Source organism: Arvicola amphibius, chromosome 4, assembly GCF_903992535.2.
Source record: "Arvicola amphibius chromosome 4, mArvAmp1.2, whole genome shotgun sequence".
NCBI lineage: Eukaryota > Metazoa > Chordata > Mammalia > Rodentia > Cricetidae > Arvicola > Arvicola amphibius.
In genome coordinates this window covers 136909725-136935971 of record NC_052050.1, presented here as the reverse complement: position 1 = coordinate 136935971, position 26247 = coordinate 136909725, and the positions used below count along the sequence as shown (strand labels likewise).

The 26247-nt window shown below is 44.3% G+C and overlaps 1 protein-coding gene across 1 annotated transcript in view; it reads left to right on the top strand.

Moving 5' to 3' along the window:
* The window catches only part of LOC119813248 (prolow-density lipoprotein receptor-related protein 1-like), a 47178-nt gene extending 22190 nt beyond the window's left edge, over positions 1-24988 (top strand). Inside the window, exons 14-33 of the mRNA XM_038328463.1 lie at positions 2560-2871; positions 4115-4327; positions 6138-6317; positions 6831-7046; positions 8642-8874; positions 10153-10282; positions 10447-10631; positions 11283-11469; positions 12355-12573; positions 12955-13135; positions 14862-15063; positions 15152-15316; positions 15627-15827; positions 16307-16856; positions 17683-17808; positions 19700-19810; positions 22114-22350; positions 22521-22995; positions 24490-24589; positions 24959-24988. Of these exons, the coding sequence (XP_038184391.1) occupies positions 2560-2871; positions 4115-4327; positions 6138-6317; positions 6831-7046; positions 8642-8874; positions 10153-10282; positions 10447-10631; positions 11283-11469; positions 12355-12573; positions 12955-13135; positions 14862-15063; positions 15152-15316; positions 15627-15827; positions 16307-16856; positions 17683-17808; positions 19700-19810; positions 22114-22350; positions 22521-22995; positions 24490-24589; positions 24959-24988 (4253 nt within the window). The remainder of the gene's footprint in view (positions 1-2559; positions 2872-4114; positions 4328-6137; positions 6318-6830; positions 7047-8641; positions 8875-10152; positions 10283-10446; positions 10632-11282; positions 11470-12354; positions 12574-12954; positions 13136-14861; positions 15064-15151; positions 15317-15626; positions 15828-16306; positions 16857-17682; positions 17809-19699; positions 19811-22113; positions 22351-22520; positions 22996-24489; positions 24590-24958) is intronic.
* The last annotated feature ends 1259 nt before the right edge of the window (positions 24989-26247 follow it).

The window sequence follows — 26247 nt, the reverse complement described above, 5'->3', positions numbered from 1 at the left end:
GGGCCGGAATAAACCCTTCTTTCCTTACATTTTTTTTTTACCCACCTCTGGTATCTTGTTGCAATGCCTAAGAAACAGAAACAAAAGCATACTAGGAGAAAGAACTGTGCATGCACATTCCCTGCTATATGCTTATAATAAAACTTACTGACAAATCATACACAGTCTACAATTGTCGTAAAGCCCTAGACTGAACCCTTTATCTGGTAAAGTCATAGAGGAGGTGTAGTTTTGACTTGAATATCATTTCATACTTCTGTTTCTACAAACAAAGGTGAAATGATGAGGTAAATGGAATTAATTCACCAGTGCCATAAACGGTGGCTTTGATGACCTCATTAGCACATTCATTATAAATGCCAGAAAATGATTCTTGGATTTGCTGGCTACTTAGAGTTTAATTAATTTCACATGGAAGTGGAATCAGCATTGGTAACATGTTTGCTTTCTTTGCATTTCTTTTATTTTGTGGTGTGTGCGTATGCATGTTTACACATGTGTGCGAGTAGATCAGAGGACAGCTTTCAGGAATCAGTTCTTGCCTGCCACCACGTGGGTGCCAAGGATCAAACTCAGGTTTACAAACGTGGTGGCAGGCACCTCTACCCATATTGCTTTTCTTAAGTAAAGACTAAGGGTTGACAAACTTTGCATGAAAGGCCAGGAAGAATCACCATGTTTGATGGATATTTGTTATTGTATCATGAAAAGAGCATTATCCAGCGTATGAACTACTAGCTGTGTTCCATGAAAAGTTATCTATATCAAAATTCGGTGGACCAAATTTGGCCCAAGGTCAATTATTTATCCATCTCTAGTCTAGAGAACAAAACAAAACCAACAAGCCACCCCAAAACAAGTACGCCCAGATGCACAGTGCTGACAGTTTTCATGGCGTAAACACCCCCACAATGCCAGCTTCCCAGCTACCATGTGACATGGTTAAAACGGGTTTCGGAATATTCATAACTTTACACAGTATGTTCACCCTTCAGGAATGATTGACTAAAAAAACGAAAGTGTGATAGAGTTTGCCCTAAAATCTCAATGGCCTTAAGCACCTCCATGATGCGATAGATGGGCAATTCCACATCTGTCCTCAGTTAGTGAAGTGCAGGCAGTGTTTCATAAGACTGCTTTGAGGCTATATGTATGAGGTATACAGGAAACAGAAACAAATATCATGTTTGGACTCATCCCATTCGAAGCCAATCTGTAAAAAGTCCAGAAAGAATATCAAGTCCAGAGCCACATGTAGTTTCATGATAAGGAATTCCAAGCCAGTAAGAGTAAATTAAATTGCAATAAAACAATTAAGACTATATTAGTCAAATATTTATTACTGCTGTAAATCTGTATGATTAATTTAATTATTTTAAATTAATTGAACCACTATCTTGCAGATTTCCTGGCGCTTGGCTGTGGTAAGCTTGTGTGGTCGGCTTTAGTAACTTACCATAAAATAGCAGTCACTATTCTAAGATTCCCTGTTTTAGCTCTGCTTGCCTCATGAGTGAAGCATCCTTAATTGATTTGGGGAAACCGAGGCATAGAAACAGGATTTCGAGGGAGGCGTTCTGACCTTCTAGCTTGATTCTGCTCTTAATCTTAAGGACTGGTTGCAAACCACAGTAGATCAACTCTAGCCCAGCTCTGCCATAGGCCTGTTATACTGGGTGTGAGCAGGAAGAGTGTTGGAAGTTAGCGCACCTGATTCAATTATTCACATCTGATAAAGGATGCCTGTCTTAGTCAGGGTTTCTGTTGCTGTGAAGAGACACCATGACCATGGCAACTTTTATAAAGGGGCTTCCAGTTCATATATTTAGTTCATTATCATCGTGGTGAGAAGCATGGTGGCTTGCAGGCAGACGTAGTGATGGAGTGGTAGCAGGGAGTTCTACATCCTTATCTACAAGCAGGAGGAAGAGAGAAAGACACTGGGCCTGGCCTGAGCGTCTGAAACCTCAAAGCCCACCCCCAGTGTCACACTTCCTCCAGCAAGACCACATCTACCCCAATAAAGTCCCAACTCCTAATAGTGCCACTCCCTGTGAGCCTAGTGGGGGCATTTTCATTCAAATCACCACAATACCCATGATTTTTCTGTGCTTGGCCCTTATCATACCTACAGCTTCTCAGGGTAGATTTTATTCATTATCTGTGCTCTCTTGGTGACCTTGCATTCTATCTAAAGCCATGTCTCTTGTCCTAATTTGTTTTCCTGAAGCAATCTCAAATCTAACCCCTTGATGTTTAAATGACTGATTTGCATACCGGCCCGAGAGAAGAAGGAAGGTCACTCTGAAGTTTCAGGCCCGTGTTTCAATGCAGAACACGTGGGCATCTCCTTCAAGATGTAGTGGATCTTGCCAGGTGGCTGTGGGGACCATTGGGGCACAAGTCACAAGCTGCTGGATCCAGAGCAGCCATTAAGAAGCTCATTTTGCAGAGAAGTGTCTGCTCGAGGGGCCGGGTCTACATCTCCTTGATCCATTTGAGCCAGTATGCAAATATACCTAGAAGCCTTTTCTAAGGCAGCCTCTGTCCCTCCCACAGTCTGCTCAGCAAATGTGGACATCTCCACCGGGAACCTCTTCTGGCTACCCTGTGACCGAAGTACGATTCAGAAGACCAGAGTTCCTGGCCCTGACTCCTACACTCTCTACAGCACTGGCAATGTTATACTACAGCTGCTTCTAGACTGGCCTAGACGGGTGCTGTACTGGGTGGAGAGTGGGAGGCCCCTGCAAAGCATGACCCTCGACGGCAAAACCAGACAGGAAGTCTGGAGAGGCACCTGGGCGGCAGACACCCGGATGGCCTTGGACCTTGGATCTGCTAGTATCCTCTGGACCACCAAAGGGTTGGGTAAGCACTATACAATAGTACCATGGGTAGAATCTGAGGCCATATGCCAAAGCTTCTTTATAGTACAATGCTTCGAGTCATTATTTTTTAAAGTTAATTTTTGTGTATTGAGCTATGGTGGGATAAATAAGATATTTTGACACCTGTATACAATGTATAAAGATCAAATCACAGTAATTAGTATATTCATCCCCTCAAGCATGTACTGTTACTTTGTATAGAGAGTATTCAAAGCCTTTCTGCTAGCTGTCCTACTTATTCTGAGCACTGCTTCCACAAAGACTTTAACTCAAACTTTGACAGTTACTGCAAGGCATCTCTTATCTATTAGTCTGGTTTAGGAATTAAAAAAATAGAACACCAGAAATAATAGACTCAAGAGCTTCAAAATATATACTTAGTTGTTTTTCCAAAATTTTGTTCCGAATTTGCTTTCCTTCCACAGCTGGAAATAGCAGAAGCGCACGTCCTCTGCTCAGGAGGCACCGAGCTATGCTTGGACCTTGGTAAAACGGTGTAAGCTGTAGCTGCACAGTGACGGCTCACCTTCTTACCTAACAGCTGCCATAGGGCCCGTAGCAACACGCTGAGAGCCATGTTTAGTACATGCTGGTTTCTATTGCTGTGTTTAAATGCCATGACCAAAAGCAGCTTGGAGAGGAAAAGGTTTGCCCAACCTTCCAACTTTTGGTCCATTATGAAGGAAGGGAACTCAGGGCAGAAACCTGGAGGCAAGGACTACATCAGAAGTCATGAGTGTTGCTTACTAGCTTGCTCCTCTTGGCTTTCTAAATTTGCTTTCTTATATAACCCAGGACCTTGCCGGGGGATGGTACCATCCACCATGGGCTGGGACCTCCCACATCTGTCATTAATCAAGAAAATACCCTATAGGGTTGCCTCTGGGCCAGTCTAACGAGGCATGTTTCAATTACAGTTCCCTCTTCACGGATGACCCTGGCTTGGGTTGGGTTGTCATAAAACCTAACAACACAGGACACATTCAGGCAGTGAGGTCACAGCTGGTGTCTCTGAGTGTCAGACCTAAGAGCCCCACTTTCCTGGAGCTTAAGATATTCACTAGTTACTTTAAACCTATAACACTAAAACCCGTGAAACTTTCAAAGAGGGCAATGTGCTTCCTTAGAATTTTGGGTCATTGGACCCCCATCACATGGTACTGATACCTCCCACCTTGCTCTGGGTCACAGGCCAATCAATCTTGATTCTTATTCTTCCCTAGGGTTGCACAGCCTCAGTCTACTAAAGAACCGAACATGCTCCCTGAGCGCATCCTGGAGCGATGTGGTTATGGCAGCCCATGAGCCCTACCTGGTGACGGCAGACAAGGCAGCTCTTGTGCTGTGGAACAGGAAGACACTGGAGCCCTTCTCCACGCTGAAGGAGCCGCACATAAAGAAAATGATCATCTTGGCAGAGAACCAGAAAGTTCCAGGCGAGTCTTTCTTTGTGGGGCCATCCCCCCCCATGTTTTCTAGGGTGAACTCCTGAGTATCGTTTTTGTTTATATTGACACTTGTTTCCTCTTCATTCCAGAAGCCCCCCCCCCATAACTCGTTCTTATTCTGGGAGCTTAAACACCTTTATCAAAGTTGCTGAGAGTTTTAGCCAATTAACTGTGACCATAACCGTCATAGCAGTTCTCAAGGTCTGCCTGCTGTCCCCTCTGGGAATAGGTCTTTCATGTTAGTGTACTCAAGGCTCTTAGTCTGCATATGAACATAGCTCTAAACTACTTCCAAACTGATTTACCAAACAACCCATTCTTTCACGAGACACGTAGCAGTGACATTGTGCAGGGGACCCTCTGTGATGCACCTCCAAGGCTGTGGATACAGGTTGAATATCCTCTACCCAAAATATTTAGGACCAAGAATATTTCAAGTTCCGGCCCTCTGTTTTAGGCTTTGGAGTCGTTTCCAGCTCTTTAATGAAATATCTTATGGATGAAACCCAAGTGTAAGCATGAAGCTCATGTACAATTCATGCACTCTTTATGCACACAAGCTGAAGATCATTCTCTACAGCAGTCTTAATGCCTGCCTTTTGAGTGTGACCTGCCGCATTGAAGTCAGGTTTAGAGTCTTCTTTACCTAACCATGTTTGGTTAAAAAAAAGTTTTAAATTTTGGAGTCTTTTGGATTTCAAGTTTTTGGACTGGCGTGTTCATCCTGTTCCAGAGGAAAGCATCGCTCTTCCTTTTCCTTTTCCTTTCCTTTTGCTGCGTCAAGGTGAAGCAGGCTTACGTACCATCTTTTCATATAATCCTTTAGCAGAGCAAAAGACATCCAGTCCTAGGTTATGAAGCAGAAAAAGAGGAATTCTCACCCTTGGTTTCAGAGGCTTCTTTGGCAGAAGCAGCTGAGTATATGAAGAAAGAATAGAAACAAAAGAGACAGAACCATTTCCTCTCAGCATCCAGTCTCATAATCTGCCATCTCTGTCTTCATGGTGACCCATATGACCTTTTGACTCACCGGTTGCTTTATCCTGATCTTAAAAGTTACAACACATCAGGTCTAAGGATGTATATATTCCTGAGGTGACATGCAGATATTTCCTGCTTTGATCCTATTCCGATCTCAAACACTTTGGTCTGTGGCTGCAGTAGTTGCCGACAAACGCTAATTAGTAACCTATGGTACTGTAACTCATGCATTTCAACAATGAGAGACTAGCTTATGCTAGCTGTCATGCCACGCCAGGGAACCAGAAGGACTGTCATGCATTGCTTAGGGATAGGGACTCATGCTGAGAAACACGTTACCAGGTGGGATCATGGTGTCACCATTATAGAATGTTATCTAAACTGGGATGTAGACTGACCGTACACACCTACTCCGAATAAGAGCAGTGGGTTTGTTCACACCCGTTGATTGTAGTAACTCGGCAACAAGTGTTTGGCTCTGTTATGCTCTTATGCGTCACCCTCCGTGCAGTCTGTGATTGACAGAACATGATGTAAAACACAGCTACACTTTGCTCTTCATTTCTCAGATGCAGTGGGGAATCAGGTAGCCAGGAGAGGAGAAAAGAGCATGAGCAAATTCAAAGCCAGTAGACAGGCGTCCATGTAGCTCGCTTACCTAAGTATACATACATTGCTTGCTTTCATTGGCTCTTGTGAGGTAGAACTCGTGTGGATCCTCAACCCTGTTGTGAATGTCCAAGGGAGGGGACAGAGGGAACATGCCTGTGCTGGCCCCTCCTGGACAGACTTGCTGACGTGACATGGTTTGCTCTAGACCTTGGGCTTATGGGGACAGTGCCTACTGTCTCTTCTCCTCCTGTTCTCTGCACCCGGTCCTCTGTCCCATGCCAGGATGGGAAGGGATGCATTCCCAGGGAGTCCCTCTGTGATGGTGCGCGTGACTGTCAGGATGGCTCAGATGAAGAGAACTGCTCCCAGGTCTGCCATCAACCAGGTTGGTCACCCTGTCCTCTGTGCTTTGTGCCAGGGTCATCTTCAGGCATATGAGAGGAATGGCCAGAGTATGTCATTAATTGTGACATGCTAACTTCCCCTGGACCAGTTTGCATGCCCTCATCTTTCGGAACACTGATTCCCTAAGGACACACTTCATCCGTCCGTGTTTGTTGCCTGGTTGCCTCCTTAAATTAGCTAAGTGTTTCAATATCTGCTTTTTTATAGGCTGGTCCACAGAATGTCCTAACTGGCCCACTTATAAGAGTTGGTAGTCATTTAACAAATTACCAAAGAAACCAAACACATGCTGTCTTATTTAAATGACTTTAATTCAGGTTGGTAGCGTAATTGACCTGAGCGCATTATGATGGCTTATGTATCAGCCACACATTAGAATGCAGATCAAAGGAGATGCCGTTTGTAGACCCTTTAGACACCGAAGCAAAGTGAGGCCATCTTGTTTGAAACCTTCCTTCGGACCAATGCGAGTCTTGGACCTTCTGCATGCTAGGGGTCTTCCAGTGTCGGGATGGAAGCCGGTGCCTAGAGGAGAAAGACCGCTGTGATGGAGCTCAGCAGTGCCCGGATGGGTCCGACGAGCTGGGTTGCTGGCGGCCTGCTGAAGACTGCTCCCTGCACTGTGACAACAAGACCCGCTGTATCCCTAAGAGCTGGCGGTGTGACGGGAAACTAGACTGTTTGGACAGAAGAGATGAGCAAGAGTGCGGTAAGTTCCATGAGCTTAAGGTGTGTGTGTTTATGCGTGTGCGTGCATGCATGTGCATGTGTGTGTGCGTGTGTGTCTGTAAAGAGGGGTGCTGGGTTCACCTTGTAGCCCTGGCTGACCTGGAATTCACAGAGGTCCACCTCCCTCTGCCTCCGGAGCTATAGGACTAAAGGAATGTGCTGCTGTGCCTGCCCCTCTCCGGGATTCTGGCCTCCAGGAGTACATCCAACTGTCTCATAGTTGACGCCTCTTCTTTTGGGAAATTACGTTCTATAACATTGCTTTGAAGGGTAACCTAAACATGATCCATTGAGCAGGTATTGAGCCCTTGCTCCTGGGGGCGGGGGAATCTAAGGCTGGATTCCTTCAAACTGCTGGCCACAGCACCTTTATCACTTAACCAATATATTGCTGCATTGCTTCAAAAGCACTATTTAAAGATGCACTTATAAGGATCCTCATGCCTCTGCCTCAAGCACCAGGACCAAAGGTGTGTGCCATGGCATGCCTGCCATGCCATCTTCTTGTGCTGGGAGCATGTGACAACACTTTCATGGCTCTGAGGTTATTGGAATAGTAAAATCACCAGAGTATGAAATGTGGAAAGCATAGTTCTAAGGAGACAGCACTAAGGATGCTGGATTGAAGTGTGAGAGCTGACACAAAAAGCATAGTGTTATATCCCACCTGGGAACACACCACACACACACACACACACACACACTCATACTGGGTGCTATAATTACTGTAGAGGTTTGATAGTAAAGAGTTGGAACTAGAGACATCTAGAGAGTCCTACCCCACACATAACAAGAATAACAAGAATATTTCCAGTAGAGAAAAGTAGATCTAGTTTCCAAAATTTTTTTTTGTCAAGTTAAAGATCTACTTCCCTGAGCACTTTGCATTTGGTCTTTTCACCAGCTGGGCCATATCATTTGTAGGTCTTGTAACCCTCCCTTCATTTTTATGGACTGCAGAGTTTTTTTTCTTTTTCTAATGATGTGGTTCAAAGACCTGCATCACCTTGTAGGAGGGTCAAGAATTGAAGTGGGAAGAACTGGGTGGGGCCTCAGCAGGTTTGGATGTGGACTGGACCATGTAACCGGAGCTGTGATTGCACCTGGGGCCAAGAACCCATCGGGGAGAATGAGATACTTGAAGGAGCCTGTGCTCTAGATGAAATGTACCTTTGATACCTATTTATGTCTTTTTCTGGGGATCAATCAAGCAATTTTCGTCTGTAGACATTGAGTCCAACAAAACAAATTATAGAACATTTTGGAGGTTGTGAGAGAATTTCTTTTATTATTAATGAATAGTTTACAGAGGAGGTTCCTCACTTTGCTTATTTCAGGATCTGTCTGTAGGTCCTCCCATGTCTGTCCCTCAGTCCTAAGGACCAAGACAGGATTGGGGCATTAGATTAACAGTATGTCTTTCCTAGTGTAGCTCTTACCTAGAGATGATTTCCTGCCTGGTGGGGCTGGTTCCCAAGGTGACAGCAGAACTTGGAGAGTCTCTAAAGTGTTCTCCTTGTCACTGGGTTTCTTCAGAGTTGCCCGAGCTCTTACCCAAAGCATTACCTTTCTCAGTTCGTGAAGAATGCAGCTCCTCTGAATTTCACTGTGGGAATGGCCAATGTATATCGTCTTCTCTTCATTGTGATGGGAACCGAGACTGCCTGGACCACTCAGATGAGGAAGGATGCCCTGTTGCCCTACAGTGTCCAGAAGGGGAGATGAGATGTCCGAAGAGTGGAGAATGTGTGTTGACAGAGTGGATATGTGACCATGATGCAGACTGCAAAGATGGAACCGATGAAAAGGTAGCTACCCCTCCTTCAGATGTATGCAGAGATACCATTGCCCCTGAGTAACCATAGGATCTTCCCGGTATACCAGAATCTGTGGATGCCCAAGTCTTTTATAGGGTGTAGCATAATATTTGCTTATAATGGACCCATATGTTCCCATACATTAAATCCTCTTTAGGTTACTTATAACAACTAGTGCCGTGCTTATGCTGAGCAAATAGTTCTAACACAGCGTTGTTTAGGGAGCAGAGACAGGAAGCAATCTGTTAAATGCATAGTAAAGATTCACTTTTCAGAAATATTTTTGATTCTCTATGCAGAATGGCTTGCTGGCTGCAGCTCTCAAACACCACAGTGACACATACTCTCTTTTGGGAAATTCAGGAAAACACGGAGGCAGATTAATCACCCGTGACTGCATCCGAGTGTGACCGGGAGACTGCAGAAAGCCAAATTTAGAGGAACTTGTGTTGTAGGAAGACTCCAAGGATTAGAACATGATCTCCATGGCTTGAACAGCCAATCTAAAGTCGAGCTCTGAGACGGGACAGACTTGTCCCCAAGCTGCTTTGAATTGTCACCATGAAGCTTACTGGAGCTCCAGGACTGTCCCAGAAGCCCCCTGCTTGCACATGACCTTAGTGCTCAGGAGCTGGGAATGGGTCTAAAAGCTCTGAGGTTGAGCTGCTACACAGACAGTCCCTCCCAAGTCAGAGAAGATGCTAAAGATGCTGTCATCTTCTTTTTTTAGCATTTTGTTTGGTTTTATTTTATTTTTGTTGTTGATTTTGAGATAATGGCCATAGTCCATTACCCAAGTCAAGGAAAACGTGCCAGGAATAAGACACAAAGGGCTTGTGGCAGTCACTCTTCTCCTGAGGAGCAATGAAATAAGGCCTTTGGAACACAACAGAACAGAAGCACGCATGAACTCAGAGACTGAGGCAGCATGCACAGGGCCTGCATGGGTCTGCATCAGATGGGGGTCTTAGAACTAGAAGGAGAAATAGACACACACCCTCACCCCCAACCTGGAAACCATCTCCAACTGATAACCACGTTCCTCCAAGGGAGACTCTCTGGGGAAACAAGCTACTCTTAAGGGTGTGCTGCATGCCCAGCTACTGAAGAGACTGATCTCATACCCTGTCCCTTTTGGGCACTTAGGTTTCATCTGGCATCCTTGCAGAAGGAACTTGAGTGTAGGCTCCTTGGCTGGGGCCTTGTCTAACTCTGCAGTCCCCTTACTTAGCTAGAGAGGGTGGGCACTGATTATCACTGTATTCTCAGGACTGCGACCCCGAGGTACTTCCATGTGGCCCAAGGCAGTGGGCCTGTAGAAGTGGAGACCAGTGTGTACCTGATTTCTGGCACTGTGACGGACAGAGTGACTGCAGAGACAGCAGCGACGAGGCTGAGTGTAAGTGTCGGGCATCCTCCCTGAGGCAGAAGCCAAAGGTATCCCTACATACGCTACAGAAGCTCAAGTCCACCCTCTTTTCTCATTGGAGGGGCCTTTTAGGGGAGGGATGCTTAGGGCTCCATTGTAAAACTCTAGAGGAAGGCAATCCCTTCCCCCAACAGGTGCTCCCCAGAAGTGCCTGGATTCCGAGTTCCAGTGTGCCACTGGCGCCTGCCTCAGCTTCAGCGTGGTGTGTGATGGGCGAGAGGACTGTGCAGATGGTTCAGATGAGGGTGGAGAGTGTTCTTCATCAGCCTGCAGCCCCGAGCAATGTTACCACGCCTGCTACCAGACCCCAGCTGGGCCAGTGAGTTGCTGAAGTTACGGTTTGTTCTCTATCAGCCGCATCTGTGCTGAGAAAAGCCAAGGGTGCGCTCATTCAGGTGGTCCCGATGGCACCTTGATCTCAAAAACGTATACCTGTGGCCCTTCCCGTCTGTTCTTGAGCCGTAGGAGAAATGTTGCATGGTGCTAAGATCCAAACATCCAGGCAGGTCAGGAAAATGACAACCTGAAAGTTGCTTCCCTATGGATATATGGCATCTGCCATGCTCTTAAGTCAATAATTGGCTAGGTTAAGGCAGCGTTACTCAGCTGCAAACAGTGAGCTCAAGCCTCTTAGTGCAGTAAAAGAAAGTGTTCTGCTATTTGGTAACAGCCACTCTCTACTGGCAGATGACCAACTCAGTTAGCTTCATATGCTCGCGTCTCATGAAGGCAGTGAAGGCTCTGGCATCCTGGGCTGAACCTGGCAATTGTTACTCTGGTCCCATGATGGCTGGAAGGGTGTAACAGGTACAGTGAGGTTGATGAGGCAAAGAGAAGTGGCTGTTCAAAGCAAAGCTGAAATTTGTCAAAATGAAACGTAGCCCCATGCGAATTTCATAGGAAGATCAAGGCTCGTTGATCAGTGCTGTTCTGCCTTCGGAATGAGTTGATGACTTCTTATCTCTTTCAGGTGTGTGCATGTGCCCCAGGTTTTGAGCTGGATAACAGTGGTCAAATTTGTCAGGATGTAAATGAGTGCCAGCGGCCAGCTGGTCGACCTTGCAGTCAGACCTGTATCAATACTGAGGGCTCATATAACTGTGCCTGTCACCCTGGCTACTTGCTGGGCCCTGATGGCCACACTTGTAAGGCAACAGGTAACCTGGAGCTGGGGATGTCTCCTGAGTCTTGGGTCGTGGGTGCTGAATCCCTAATGCTGTGACTGTGGGTCAACCTGGCTTTTCATATCCAACCTTTCTTTCCAGTTTCTCTGCCCCAGTATTTCATTCACAACCAGCCTAATGCCTACCAACAAATGTGTGGATAAAGAAAATGTGGTGTATATACACAATGGAATTTATTTGGCCATAAAGACAAGTGAAATTATGTCAGTGGCAGGAAAATGGAGAACTGGAGATTATGTTAAGTGAAATAAGCCAGACTCAAGAGACAAATATTGCAGTTGTCCTTTACTTTGTGGAATCTGGATTTCGATATGAATAGATGCAGGGTATAAAAGTCAAAGGGGGATCATGAGTGGGGACAAAGAGGATTAAATGGGGATAAGAGAGGATAACAGAGGGGAGAAAGATAAAATATCACATTCTCTCTCATATGTGGGATTTGTGTGTGCGCCTTTGTGACAGAAACGCAGAACAGGGAGTGTTTGAAGAAGGGAAGTAGATCAACATTGATGGGGGATGGAAGTGGAGGGAGAGAGTAGATATGAGCAAGGGACAATGATGTGTATAATTCAAATGTCTCAAAGAAACTCATTATTTTGCTCATCAAGAAAATAAAGGAGTTGTTGCTTTTAATATAAGCTAATAATTGCTGTATTCTGTATACCCTTAAGTCACGGTTATTATTGTAACCATTGTGTTATGAGCGCTCCTTCCATTTGAGCTCATTGACAGCCCAGCCTCGGCAACAAGAATCCAAAAGCCGCATACCGTGTCACATTCTTTTATTCTTTAGCCTGTACTGATCTTCACTGTATAAACTCCTTTGTGGTCACGTTGAAAGCCCTTTCTTCTTGGCAGGTGCTGAGCCAATCCTGCTTGTTGCAATTGAGTTTAACCTATTCCTTTCCGGACTGCGAAGCTTCAAAGAAGATATCCTGGCAACTACTGACAAGACCCTGGCTATCTACTCTGTGGACTATGACTTAATGGATCAGAAAGTCTTCTGGGCAGATGGCAATGCAGAAAGTATAAGGTGGATGAGTATGGCCACGAAGAAGAATGGGGTAGTGGTGAGAGGTATGCCCTACTGGAAAGCCCTTAGTAAACGCACAGAGCGTAAACAACACAATGAGGGGCAATTGGTGTGAACCTGGGATGGGATTTGCCTCCTCCATTGAAAGGGACTGAGGCTTGCTAGTTAGTAAGAAATAGAAAGACGCAACCATTGTCATCTCAGTGGACATGGGTTCTACCAGGCTGCAACCCACTGACCACTGCTTTTAATGATTATCTTTCTCTACAATAGTATTTTGGGATATTTTTATAGTTTTTTTTCTGTTGGATATGCGTTAGCACTTGGAAAATGAATGAATATGGTTTGCAAGTCTAGAATCTCTTGGCTTAGGCTGACTGAAGTTATAATGTAGCGTAAGCATACCTGTTGAATGGTCTCTTTAGGGATAAAGCCAGACTGTATAGTGGTTGACTGGATTGGAAGGAATCTCTACTGGACTGATAGGGGAGCTGGCCAGATTTTGGCGATTCAGTTAACTGCTGTTGAGAGAGGAAAGTCGGAGCACACAGTTGTCCTGGATGATGTGATTCAGCCCCAGTCTTTGGCTTTGGATCCCCTAAATGGGTGAGTCAGGTATCAAAATGCCTGGTTAAGAACCTTAAGCTGGTTATCCTGGCCTAGTTTTACTCTGAAGCTTGTGCTATCCCAATCCAGAATGAGTGAATTGAAAATGTGTCTGGGTTTAGCTCTAGTGCTGATCTGTAATACAGGCCTTGAAACTTGCAAATTCCAAGTGCAACTCTAGTCCTGGTCCACCAGTGGTTTCTAAGGCAAACAAATGAACTTTTGGAACACATTTTGATTTTTTTTTCACATTTTGATTTTTAAATGGCAGATGAGGAGAGAAGGGAACTAGTAAAAATGGTTAATTCAGGATCATCTAGATTTGAGTGAAGCTTGAGTGATTTCATTTACAGTCCTTTCTTTCTGAGAAAGCAGGTGATTTTAGAATTTCAAAAATTAGCTTTGTGTGTGTATGTGTGTTTTCTTTGCTTTATGTTTAAAAATCACTTATAATTGTCTTTCTGGGTCTGGGTTACCTCACTCAAAATGATGTTTTCTAGTTCCATCCATTTGCCTGCAAATTTCAAGATATTGTTTTTTTTCCTGCTGTGTAGTACTACATTGTGTAAATATATCACATTTTCCTTATCCATTCTTCAGTTGAGGGACATTTAGGTTGTTTCCAGGTTCTGGCTATGACAAACAATGCTGCTGTTAACATAGTTAAGAGCACATTTGCTTGTGGCAAGATTGAGCATCCTTTGGACATATACCCAAAAGTGGTATTACTGGGTCTTGAGGAAGGCTGTTTCCTAATTTTCTGAGAAATCGCCACACTGACATCCAAAAGGGTTGTACCAGCTTGCATTCCCACCAGAAGTGCAGGAGTGTTCCTTTTACCCCACAACCTCTCCAGCATAAGTTGTCTTCAGTGTTTTTGATCTTGGCCATTCTTACAGGTGTAAGATGAAATCTCAGAGTTGTTTTGATTTGCCTTTCTCTGATGACTAAGGATGTTGAACATTTCCTTAAGTGTCTTTCAGCCATTTTAGATTCCTCTGTTGAGAGTTCTCTATTTAGGTCTGTACTCCATTTTTTATTGGATTATTTGTTCTTTTGATGACCAGTTTCTTGAGTTCTTTGTATATTTTGGAGATCAGACCTCTGTCTGATGTGGGGTTAGTGAAAATCTTTTCCCATTTTGTAGGCTGTCATTTTGTCTTGTTGACCATGTCCTTTGCTTTACAGAAGAAATCTTCAGCATGAATTCCAGAATACTAACAGTAGTTTCTGGTGGATTTAACAGCCACAGTCAATAATGTAGTCTCACTTACACATCCATCCATGATAATTTTTAAAGCTATTTTTAATGAACTTTTAAACCCATTTTTATTTTTTCCCCTCTTTTTCTATTTTTTACTTTCTATGTTTGTAAGCCCACCTTCTAGTTGAGGAGAGATTGGCAAGCTCCCTGGATCCTTTCCAAGTTGAGGACTACTGTACTCCTTAGCTTCTTGTGACAACCAATAACCATAAAATTTCAAGAAAAACTTCTTCCTAATATTTCACAGTTATACTTAAGAAACTGAACTAATTAAAAATTGAGGAAAAAATTAATTGATCCGTCAGTCAGTATGTTTCCTTTTGTCTATGATGGCATTGCATTCTGAGCTCCAACGTTTTGTATCCATTTGTAATCTTTGTAAGTAAATGTTTTAAGAAACGAATTGATAGATGTTTTCTCCAAAGCAGTATACTGCCTGAAAGCTGGCATTTACTCACACAGATTGATGTACTGGTCCAAAATTGGAGAAGAACCTCAAATAGAACAAGCTGGCATGGATGGTAGCAGCAGGAAGACGCTTGTCAATCAAGGTCTTGGTCAGCCAACTAGCCTCGCCCTTGACCAGTTAAGCTGGAAGATATTCTGGTCTGATGAGAAATTTCACTGCATTGGCTCTGCCAACCTGGATGGCAGTGGCGTTCGTGTAAGTGTCCTTTTGACATTAGGCTCAGTTCAGATACCATGTGTCTTGTGTAAACCTCACCCCAGAAAGCTCACCTTCACCATTGTAGATGTTGCAGCTAACACAAATCAAGAACCCCTTTTCAGTCGCTGTGTTTGAAGATAAAATCTTCTGGTCTGACCTGAAGACGAGAACAATACAGCACGTGGAGAAGACGACAGGCAAGGACAGGACTGTCCTCATCAAGCGTTCCGGACAGCCCTTTGGACTCAAGGTACATAGAGTCCTCTTAAAATATCTTCCTGGTCCTTCAGGAAAAAAATATGTCTACGAACTAGCCAATCACCAAGTTAGGTGGCATCCACCCATAGTGATCAGGGCTATGGCTCTAGCTTCATGGTAGAGTACTTGCTAAGGAGGCTTAAGGCTGTTTTCAATCCCTGCACATAGATAAAGAATGAGATAAGAGAAGGGAGGTAGAAGGTAAGGAAGAAAGAGGAAGGGAAAGGAGAGGGAAAGAGAATCCATTGACTTTCTATTGGAAAGGATTTAGCACTGAGCAGCATCCGGCTCTTTTCTTTCAGATCATGCATGAAGTCCTCCAGCCCAGGTCTTCCAGTTCTTGCCTGGACAGGGGATGTTCTCACTTGTGCCTTCTGAGCCCACGGGCTAAGGGAAGCTGTCGTTGCCCAGTTGGCCTCCTGCTGGCGGATGATGGAATCACCTGTGTCTCTCTCCAAGAGTCTGCCTTTGTGTTCCTGGTATTGCCCACTGTTCTCACCCAGGTATTGTTTCAGTGCTTTCCTGACATTCCTATGCTTAGTTCGTGCTGCCATCCCTGAGCTGGTGGTCTTGGGTTCTATAACCAAAAGCAGGCCGAGTGAACCAGTCAGTAGCACCCATCCATGGCCTCTGATTCAGCTCATGCCTCCAGGATTCTGTCCTGTTTGAGTTCCTGTCTTGACTTCTTTTGATGATGCACTATGATATAAAAGCTAAGCCAAATAAACCCCTGTCCGTCCAACTTGCTTTTGGTCATAGTTACAGCAACAGTAACCCTGACTAAGACACATGGGTTTTAGGAATCCTCCATGCTAGAGAGGCTCCAGGAAAGGAACAAATTAACTGCTTTCTGCTTTCGGGGTGGTGGTGGGGAAGGTCTGAAAATATTAATTTAAGAATTTTAGCACCAATGGCATATTGAGATTTTAAAACAAAATAGAGGAAACTCAACCAGTGCTACCCACCTGATATTTCCCCGTAGATCTATTTGAAAAATCTTAAGACTGCACCACATAGAACAACTCTACCAGAACACAGAACGCTCCCCTTCACCAGTGTCAATCAGCTGGCCTCAGTGGATTATCTCATCCAGGAAAAGGCCCTCTACCTGTCAGAGCTGAATACCAGTGACATCAGGCTACTGAGGCTGGAAGAACCAGGGATCCTGTCATGGCAGAGAATCGTATCTGGGAAGGGGACAGTGGTTGACTTTGCTCTGGACTGGCTGAGTGGGAACATATATTGGATTGCCAGTGAGAACCCCCAGGTCAATGTTGCTTCCTCCAAAGGCCAATATCCCATAGTCTTGCTCAGTGAAAACCTTTACCACCCAACCTCCATTGTCCTCCACCCACCTACAGCAGCCATGTGCTTGGCAGACCTGGGTTCTCGGGATGATGGGAGACATGGTGCCAGCGTTGAATGTGCCTCTATGGATGGCAGCAGGAGAAGGGCGCTATGGCTGAAGTCCCAGGTACCTGTGGGCCTGGCCTTTTCGGATTCAGGGACCCGAGTGTACTGGGCTGATACTGGTAAGCGATTAATATCTGCACCCTAAGTATGAACCTGTCAGACCGTGCACTGGGTAACGAAGTTCTGGTCTATGATCTTCAGCTATGAACTTGCACAACTCAGTCTACATCTGCCAACACAATAGAGACAAGGAAAGGCTTTTCCTAAGTATCAGAGTATAGATCACAAAGTCGTTTGTAAAAGTTAGGACTGAGAACTCAGAAAGTCTGAATAATAGCGGGGAGATGGTTCAGTGGGAAAAGCACCTGCCTTGCAAGCATGAGGACCTGTGTTTAGAGCCCACATAAAGCTGCACACCATAGCACATGGTGTAATCCCAGTTGCCCTATGATGACATTGGAGGTGGGAGCTTATGAGCCAGCTAGCCTGGTATACGCGGTAGGCAAAAACCAAAGAGCTTCTGCCTCAAACAAGAAACCTGACTTTGTCAGCTGACCTTAAAACATGCTGTGACACAAGCAAATCTGCAGTCACATGTATATACATGGCTTACACACATCGTATATACATACACATACCACAGACTGTATAGTGTATGTGCATATATACTATGCATATATATACATATATACGCAAATCACTGTGACTCACAACACCACATATACTATATATACTATACATATATGTAAATATATGCATATATGTGCACATATATAGATGCAAATCACTATGAATCATTGTCACGAAGAGGTGAATGAGGGAGAATCGGTTTCAGAGTCTGAATGGCAAACAGCATCATCCTGAAGCTGAGACAAGACATATCAAGTTCCAGGATAAAGTACAGCTCTTGGGACTAAACAAAATTAACCGAGCATCTCTTCCTAGGGCAGGGGCTCATCCAAAGTATTCAGCTAGATGGCTCAGGATACAGAGTGGAGCACCAAGGAGTAAAGGGTCTTCGTCTCTTTGCATGTGGCCAAGACATGATGCTGTGGACAACAGTTGATGACGGTAGGTCTTGTTGTATGGATTGAACTGTGATCTGAATTTACTCCTGCACTCCAAAGAGTATCTGCTTCTTCTTAGCTCTTGTCCATAGCAGTGTCTTGCTCTCAGAAGAATGACCGACTTCCTTAGCCTAGAGAAGGATGTGTAACAAGGCATCTGAGACTTGGAGGACATGTCACTTACTTGGTTCCTCTTTATATCAGCGCTTCTCAACCTTCCTAAGGCTGCGACCCTTTAATACAGTTCCTCTTGTTGTGGTGACCCCCCCCCCTCGACCATAACATTATTTCATTGGTACTTCATAACTGTAATTTTGCTGCTGTTCTGAATCATAATGTAAATATCTGTAATATAGGGTATCCAATAGAGGTTGCGACCTACAGGTTGATATCCCCTGCTCTCTATGACTATGCTTAGGTCCTGAAATGTCTGTATTTCATTTGATGCTTCTTACTGCTGTGCCACCAATCTGTCACTGATGAAATGCACCTGACAACCCACTCACGAGAAGAGGATTTGGATTCATAGCTCCATGGGTTTCGGGGCACTTGTCTGGTTGCATTTGGCTCTTTGGTGAGGAAATATATTGCGATGTGTCATGTGGCAAAGAAACAAATTGTCCCATGGATGCAAAAAGCAAAGAGAGAGAACAAGGAAGGCCAGAGACCTAAAATTCCCATCTATGGCAGGCCCTTAGCAACCTAACTTCCTTCCCCTTAGCCCTAAGCTGGAGTCCAAGTCCTCAAAACATGGACCTTTGGATAAGCTCGTGCGAGAGAGAAGTAGGCCCGAAGTTGGAACAAGGAGGAATGTCTGCTCTCAGTTACTAGCTAACCCAGCTTCCCCATCAAATAGCAGGACTTGTCATAGTTGACAGAGTAAACCTGAGGCACAAGGTGGACTACACAGTGCTCTTTCTCTTCTCCTTTTTAAATTACCTTTTCCAGTTCACATAAAAGACATGGGTTTCCCTGTGACATTTTCACACATGTTGGTTGTTAATAGTTTGTGACAGCCTTTCCCAAAGCCCCATTCCCTATGCTCTTGGTCTCTTCCATCCCCCTCTTATCCCTGCTTCTGCTTTCCTGGAACACATACAGCTTTTTTTAGGGACTCAAGTGTGGCTATTTCTAGCCTATTAAGGGGGTTGCCCCAAATCCCAGCATTCTGGTACATTATGGTGTCTATGCTAGAGGCCTGGGAATAAACTCCGGGTGAGTATCTAGACTTGATGAAACTGCAGAAAAGATTTAAAATAAACCTGTCTCCTTCAATGTCCAGGTGTCAATCAGCCCCAGCAGAACATGTTCTCAGATCCTCCCTACCTCCAAGGGTCTGAGGTGGGTGATGAGCCGCTTCCTATCCTCTTTAGGATCCTGCACATCTCCTCCTACAAGGGAGCTATTTCCAGACATGCGTTCTAATCAATTTTGAGACAATCCCTCATTGCATAGGCCCACGTTTATGTGTCACTCGTTCTTTCTAGTTCAACATTCAGTTAATTTATTGACATGTAACTTTGATATTTTTGTGTGTCGTTTTTTGAGACAGCCTCTCACTCTGTAGCCCCAAATCCAGTCTTCCTGTCTCAGCCTCCAAAGTGCTAATGTTATAAGTGTCTGTCACCACTCTTGCCTAACAGGTGACTCTGCTGTGGAGGACATGCCATGTGACCTGGTTTTGGTTGGAAATTTGTCATTTTTAGAGGTTCTCTCAGCATTTCTTTCTCACAATGAAACGCAGAAAAATACGCACCTATTCTGAAAATTCTTTTTGCTTCGCTGGCTCACACAGATGAGTTAAAGTGTTTCTCCTAAACCCACTTCATTGCCTAGGAATGGTTCTGCCATGGATTTTCTTTCTGTTAACAGTTACTCGCTGGCTTTTGTTTCAGCCCAGATCACCAAAGTTTGGTACAGCAAAGCTCAAGTCTCGGAAAACCAATGGTTCCAAGTAGACCAGAAGGTTGTAGACCTAAAAGTTTATAGTACACTTAGTCAACAGGGTAAGTACACCTCCCATGATTGTGACAACATTCGCTGACTTCCTGCGGAGGGGGCACTCTGTCCTACCATCTCCTTGGAGTGCCTTTGTGTTTTCCATGATGTAAAAATATTCCTCTCTAAAACTCTTACTGGTCCACCCAATGCATGTGTGTATGTGCTGTTTTCTACTGTCTGGGTCAGGTGCACCATTGACCCCACTGTCTTCTGAACTGGGTACCAAGCATGGCCATGGTAAATCCGTTGGGCTGGGAGTTGATGGACTCAGTGTGCTGGCTTTCAAAAGAAGAGACTAGGATCATAGAATGCTCTTCAGAGGTGTGCTTCCAGTATCTAAAATCTAAATACCCAACACACACACACACACACACACACACACAGAGTCATACCTCTTCTATTTTCAGTGCCTTTCAATAGTGTTGTACTGAGATCAGACCCTTTACCACAGAGACCTTTGAGGGACACTTAAGATCTACACTGTAAAACTTGAGTTCTGTTTCACTTTCTTTCTCTTAAGTTTTATTTTATTATTATTTTTCCTTTATGGGCCTTCCAGACTCCGGCTTTCAGCAGCTGATGTTTGGTTTCCTTTTCTGTGTTGTTGTTTTGTGTACTTGCTGTGCTTGGGATCTACCCAGCCCTTGTGAACACAGGGCCTGAGTGTTACGAATGAGCCAGCCTTCTCCACTCACATTATTTAAAATTGAAAATAGATTAGTTTCATATTGTATATTCTGATCACTCTTTCCCCTCCTCCAATTCCTCCTAGACACTCCTCACCTCCCTCACACCCACATCCACACTCATTCTCTCTCACGTTAGAATACAAACAGACATCTAAAATAATAGTAGTCATAGTAAAGTAAGATAAAAGAAGAGAAAAGAAGCCATAGTAGGACAAAATAAACAAATGAGGAAGAAAAGAAAATGCACAAGAAACACATACAGACACTAAGATACACAACATTCAAATACACAGCAATCCATTAAAATCAGAAACCAGAATTTTTGTTCTTGTAGACCAAACAATACTAATATTATTATAAACAAAACGCCACTTGAGACTTGAGAAATACCTGGTGGTTGGTGCAGGTTGGTGGTTCTATTTGGTGGGGGCTGAGGCAGGATGAGTTTAAGCTCAGGTCTGTCTGGCTTACAGATTGAGTTCAAGACTATCTGTGGAACATAGTGAGATCCTGTCTTTAAAAAAAGGAGGCTGGAGCCGGGCGGTGGTGGCGCACGCCTTTAATCCCAACACTCGGGAGGCAGAGGCAGGCGGATCTCTGTGAGTTCGAGACCAGCCTGGTCTACAAGAGCTAGTTCCAGGACAGGCTCTACAAAAAGCTGCAGAAAAACCCTGTCTCGAAAAAACCAAAAAAAAAAAAAAAAAAAAAAAAGGAGGCTGGAGGGCCAGCATGGCTCTTGCCTACTACATATGAGACTTTGGGTCGAATCTTCAGCAACACACACACACACACACACACACACAATCTCCAAAGCAGAGCTAGCCTTCATCTATGCCCTATGAGTTGTATCTACATTTGATGTTGTTTGAGCCTTAAAGCTTCAACTTGTGAACAGTCAGACATGATCTGGGCACATTAGTCTTAAGAGAATGTGGCCCAGTTGTTTTGGGGGGGTTTGTTTGTTTGTTTGTTTGTTTGTTTTTGTGAGCATCAAACCCCATGGAAGCATGTTAGTCATGTGGGGGGCTGCTAGTCTTGGATCAATAAGGAGATAATTTTTAGACTTCCTCAGAATGATAGATGATCACTCAAGTTTTCTGTTGCTTAGTTCTTAGAAAGAGAACTCTGTGCCACAGTGCCTGGAATGTCCCACACTACAAGACCATTAGAAGTTTAAGACTAAGCCTTGAGGAATGATTTTGAATGAGAAATGGCTCCCTTAATCAGTCTATAAAGAGGATGATAAACCTCCCAGCTTCACTGCTTTCAACTGACAATAGTTTTATTTCCAAGGCCTTTCTGGTTCTGTCACTGCATGGGTTTGATTGAAAAACGCCCACAGTGTAGTCTTGATTGATTAAGAGGTCACCTCAATTTTTCTTGAGGTGGTCCCTTGTTAAACGTTTAAAGCCACATTGATCTATGAAGAATTATCAATTACTCAGAGTCTCATTAACTGAAAGGAGTCGAATGGAAGATCTGTCTGATTTGTTGGAAACATCCACATCTTTCGACGATAATGTATTTGTAAAAAGCTTGTAGAAAACTCTCTCGGAGCCTATAAATCTTTGATATATTTTTGGCTTTCCGGTTTGGGAATGGGCCGGGGTGTTATACAGGTAACAACAGCTGCTCCAAAGACAATGGAGGGTGCAGTCACATCTGTTTACCAAATCCTGAGGGCAAGACTTGCAGGTGTCCCGTGGGGTACTGCTTGGTTGATGGTCACACGTGCATGGAAGCTGTCCGGTGCTCTCCACCATCACGATGCTGTAAGGATGGTCAGAAGTGCATTTCCACGGAGCAAGTTTGCGATGGTCATGTTGACTGTCTGGATGGATCTGATGAAGTGGCCTGTGAGTACAGCACCCGTTGTACATCAGTGTTCGTGGCTTTGGGGAATATCCGATCCAATGCCATCCCTTAAATATCTATCCTCGATTCCACCAATTTAAATATGACTGAGTAACCATAACCTAGAGGAAGGAGGTTGGGCAAATAGTTCTGTCTGCCTTGATTTTTCTAGGTCTGAATCCAGAAAAAAGCCGTTCCACATCAATGCTTAAAAAGCCAGAAGTTCAGAAAAGGTTGACACCAGAAGCTTCCAAACTATTCCAGGCTACTGAGTCTACCACAGGTGTACATCTAAGACACGAAGGGATGAGGCATCCTGCCAGAAAAACACCAATGCAAATGCCTGCCCCAGAGAGCAAAGTCCCCCAAGCCAAGGGAAGAGAGGAAACTGTTGAGTCCAGGGCTCTACAGGAGGCAAATCATGTGCCATGTAGCCAAGACTTTTGCAGTGGGAGAGGGGTCTGCACCATGGAAGGAAAGCTGAGGAGATGCCTCTGCCTGGCGGAATATAGTGGAGAGTTCTGCCAAGAAGCAGCCCGAGGCCCGGCTTCTGGCTATGTGGCCCTAAGTGTCACAGTTGCTTTATTGGCTATTCTGGCAGTTCTGGGGCTCTTTCTACATTTCAGAAGAAAACGTAAATTCAAAAGGTAAGTGACTAGTAGTGTCTTCATGGGAGAATTCCCTTTCAAAGGCATCTTATAAAATAACACGAGTGGGTTTGAAGATTTAAGTCCACTCTAGGAATTCATTTCCTGAGGAAGGGCTGAGATGACGAGGCACCTGTTGAATGACCTGGAGAAGTAGTAATTGGGTCACTCTCCTTGAGTGCTATCTCAGGTGTGTCATTCAGTGTGGGGCCTGAGACACTTGCCAGGGTAGAATCTGATTGAACAGTTGTCAGTGACGAAGCTACAGGGATGGAAGTGAGGTTTCTCCAACGATGGAGTCATGAGGGAGACCCAGCGATTGAAGGGGTGTTTGTCGGGAGGTTATGAATCTGCTAAAGTACCAGGCTGGGGATGACAAACATAAATTCATGCTCTCAAGAAGGCTGGAAGCCTGACATCGAAGTGTCAGCAGAGCGCTTCATTTTGTTGTTTATCTCCTTGGCTGGGAGATGGTGGGGTGTCTTCCTTTGCCCTTCACAAGGTCTTCCCCCTCTGTGTGTGTCTGCACCCCTCTTCTCAGGGATACACACTCATGTCGTGGTGGGGTGCCTTCTGTTGGCCTCCTTTAGCTTGAGTGCCTCTTTAAAAAGCCTACCGTCACCGTCTACATTTTCTGGATTTGGAGCATTGCAGGGCACAATGTAGCCCACACCTGGAGATGAAATCCAGGACTAATGAAAAGCATTTACACGAAGTTTTATCCAAGGGCAAGAAAGCCATTAAAGAAACAAACAGTAACCAAATGGTACTTCTGACATTGTAAGACAGAGGAGGAAAATGTGTTTGAGGAAAGTGATTTAACAGACTGAGAAAAAAACATTAAACAGCCTACAGATGAGGAATTATGAAGGGGCCTAATGCTTTAGAAGCTATCTCGTTGTTCTGCCTTCAACTCATAGACCAAAGAAAAGGCAGGAAAATGAACATGTCCAAGCGAATGCTAATTAATATGTAACTAGTTCACTCTTGGTCCTTCTGCTATTTTTACCTGCTTTCCTGCTTAACTTGTGTCCTACTGCCCCTTACCTGTCCTTGAAGTTATTTCTCATTGACTGGTCACTGGCCTTTCTTCAGGAGAGAATCAATCCTATATTTGAATAATAACAAATAATTGACTCAAGTGCTATCCAGTCTAGATCACTTGCTTTATTTAAGAGAGTATTAAAATGAAACACAGTTTCTATGTAATTAACCCTGACAGATTGTATACTTTTTAGATTTATTTATTTTTTTACATATTGTGTGTGTTCGTCTGAATGTATGCATGTCCACTGTGTGCACAGCGCCTTCAGAGGCCAGACGAGGCTGTTGAAACCCTGGAACTGGGGTTCCAGACAGTTTTGAGCTTCTGTGTGGATACTGGAAACTGAATTCAGGTCCTCTGCAAGAGCAGGAAGTGCTCTTAAGCACTGAGCCATCTCTCCCTTGGTTTGTACGCAAGCTATTCTTTTGATATTGTTTCTGTGATTGTAGAACATCGTCAAGAAATTTGGACTATGATAAAGAAAACAGCCAAGAAGAAGAAAATCTAATGAATAGCGAAACTTTTGTCAACGAAGTCTATGATGAGCAGGTATGCCAAGGGGGGCTGAGAAGACTCTGAGGAGAAAGGTTGGTGAGACATGCTTAGGGTGCAACTGTGGAAAATCCGAGCTGGGTGAACGTGGCTGTTGTTTATACCAAACTTCTGCTTACTAAGTCTTTGGTCTTTAGCTCTGCTTTGAAGAATTACAAGGAAACATGCATGAAGTAGTAGCCTAGATGTTTCAGTGGCGTGCACACATGGGGCTAATTCTTTTGGGAGTGGGGTGGGCTGTTCCTGGATTAGAGGTCCCCCCAGAAACTTAGCTACTCCTTCCCTGTGGTCTCCCCATCTGCAGGTTCCACCAACTCTATCTCCTTGTTTTGTGTATGTTCTCTAACTCCAACTCTTTCCCCACAGGAATCCTTAACCTCTTTACAAACTGAATGACCTCGTTAACAAAGAGCTGACACCTCTCAATAAATATTGTCTGTCCAGTTCGTTGTCTGCTGTCTTCACTTCCTGAACCGTTTGTGGTAAATGCTGATTACTTCAAGGGATTCCTTCTAAAATTAAAAGCAGTCTTCTGGTTTTGCTAGTGGATTTTTTAAAACTGTAGATTCTTCGATTTGGTGAGAATTCAGTTTGAGTTACATATAGCTTAGGCCAAGACTCAGCTACCATGGATCCTTACCCCTGGTCACCTGACCCAGTGCCAGTAGGAAGTTCTAGATTTAAATCTTGACTTTGACACTGACTTCGAGGCCACTAATTCTCTGAACCGGTTTCCTAGTTAATCAAAGATCTCTTGCCTCTTGGTTAGAAGCCAAGTTCCTGCAGGGTGGCAAGGGTTCAAGTATTTTTTTCTCCAGCATCAGCGTCATAGGTAAGTTTCACCTCTAGCTGGCACTCCTTTGTAAAAACTGTTTTCTTTATGATAACTTCAGTTGGTTCTGAAATGAACAGAATGGGTAAATATACTTTGTAAATATAGAGTCTCAGACACGTGCTATGTCTAATGCTATTTAAAATGATGTCAGTGGGAATTGTGGTCATCACCATAGGATATAGGCTACACCAGGATTCATCCTAACTAGCTCTTACCTGCTGAGGACCACACAAGTGCTTGGCCTGCCAATATAACTGGTTGGTCTTGCTATATTCTTACTGCTTCGTGAAATCAAAGGCACTGAATTTGTGATGTACATAGAGTCACAACAGTAGTGTGGTTTAAAAATTGGTAGGAGCAACCTTGGACAAAGCACTTTGTCTTGTGTAATGCCTGTGTGTTGCTTAGCATGGTACCTGAATCCAGTAACATGCGTCTAAACTGTAATGAACCCAATATCACTTAGGAGAGTTTCCTAGTTTGGGTCTTTTCTAGACTTTTGCATTTTGTCTCACAGAATGAGTTTGTGCAGCTCACTAAGCCTAATGGGAAGCTCTGTTATTTCTGTGGGCAATGCCTAAAATGTTCTGGGCTCTTCAATGAGGTATGAAATCTGATAAGGAAAGATCAGCTTGACCAGAAGAACAAATGCCAGGGAAGGCTCCCTTCCTGATTAGGCCGTGCTGGGTCTTTCTGTCTTGATGATAGGACGAGCATCATTAAGTTGTACGTGAGTTCAGCGGTATGTGATAGAACTCATCCCCTCCTTCCAGTACCCTGTGTCCCTTCGCCCACACAAGGGCTTTATCTTTCTACCTCC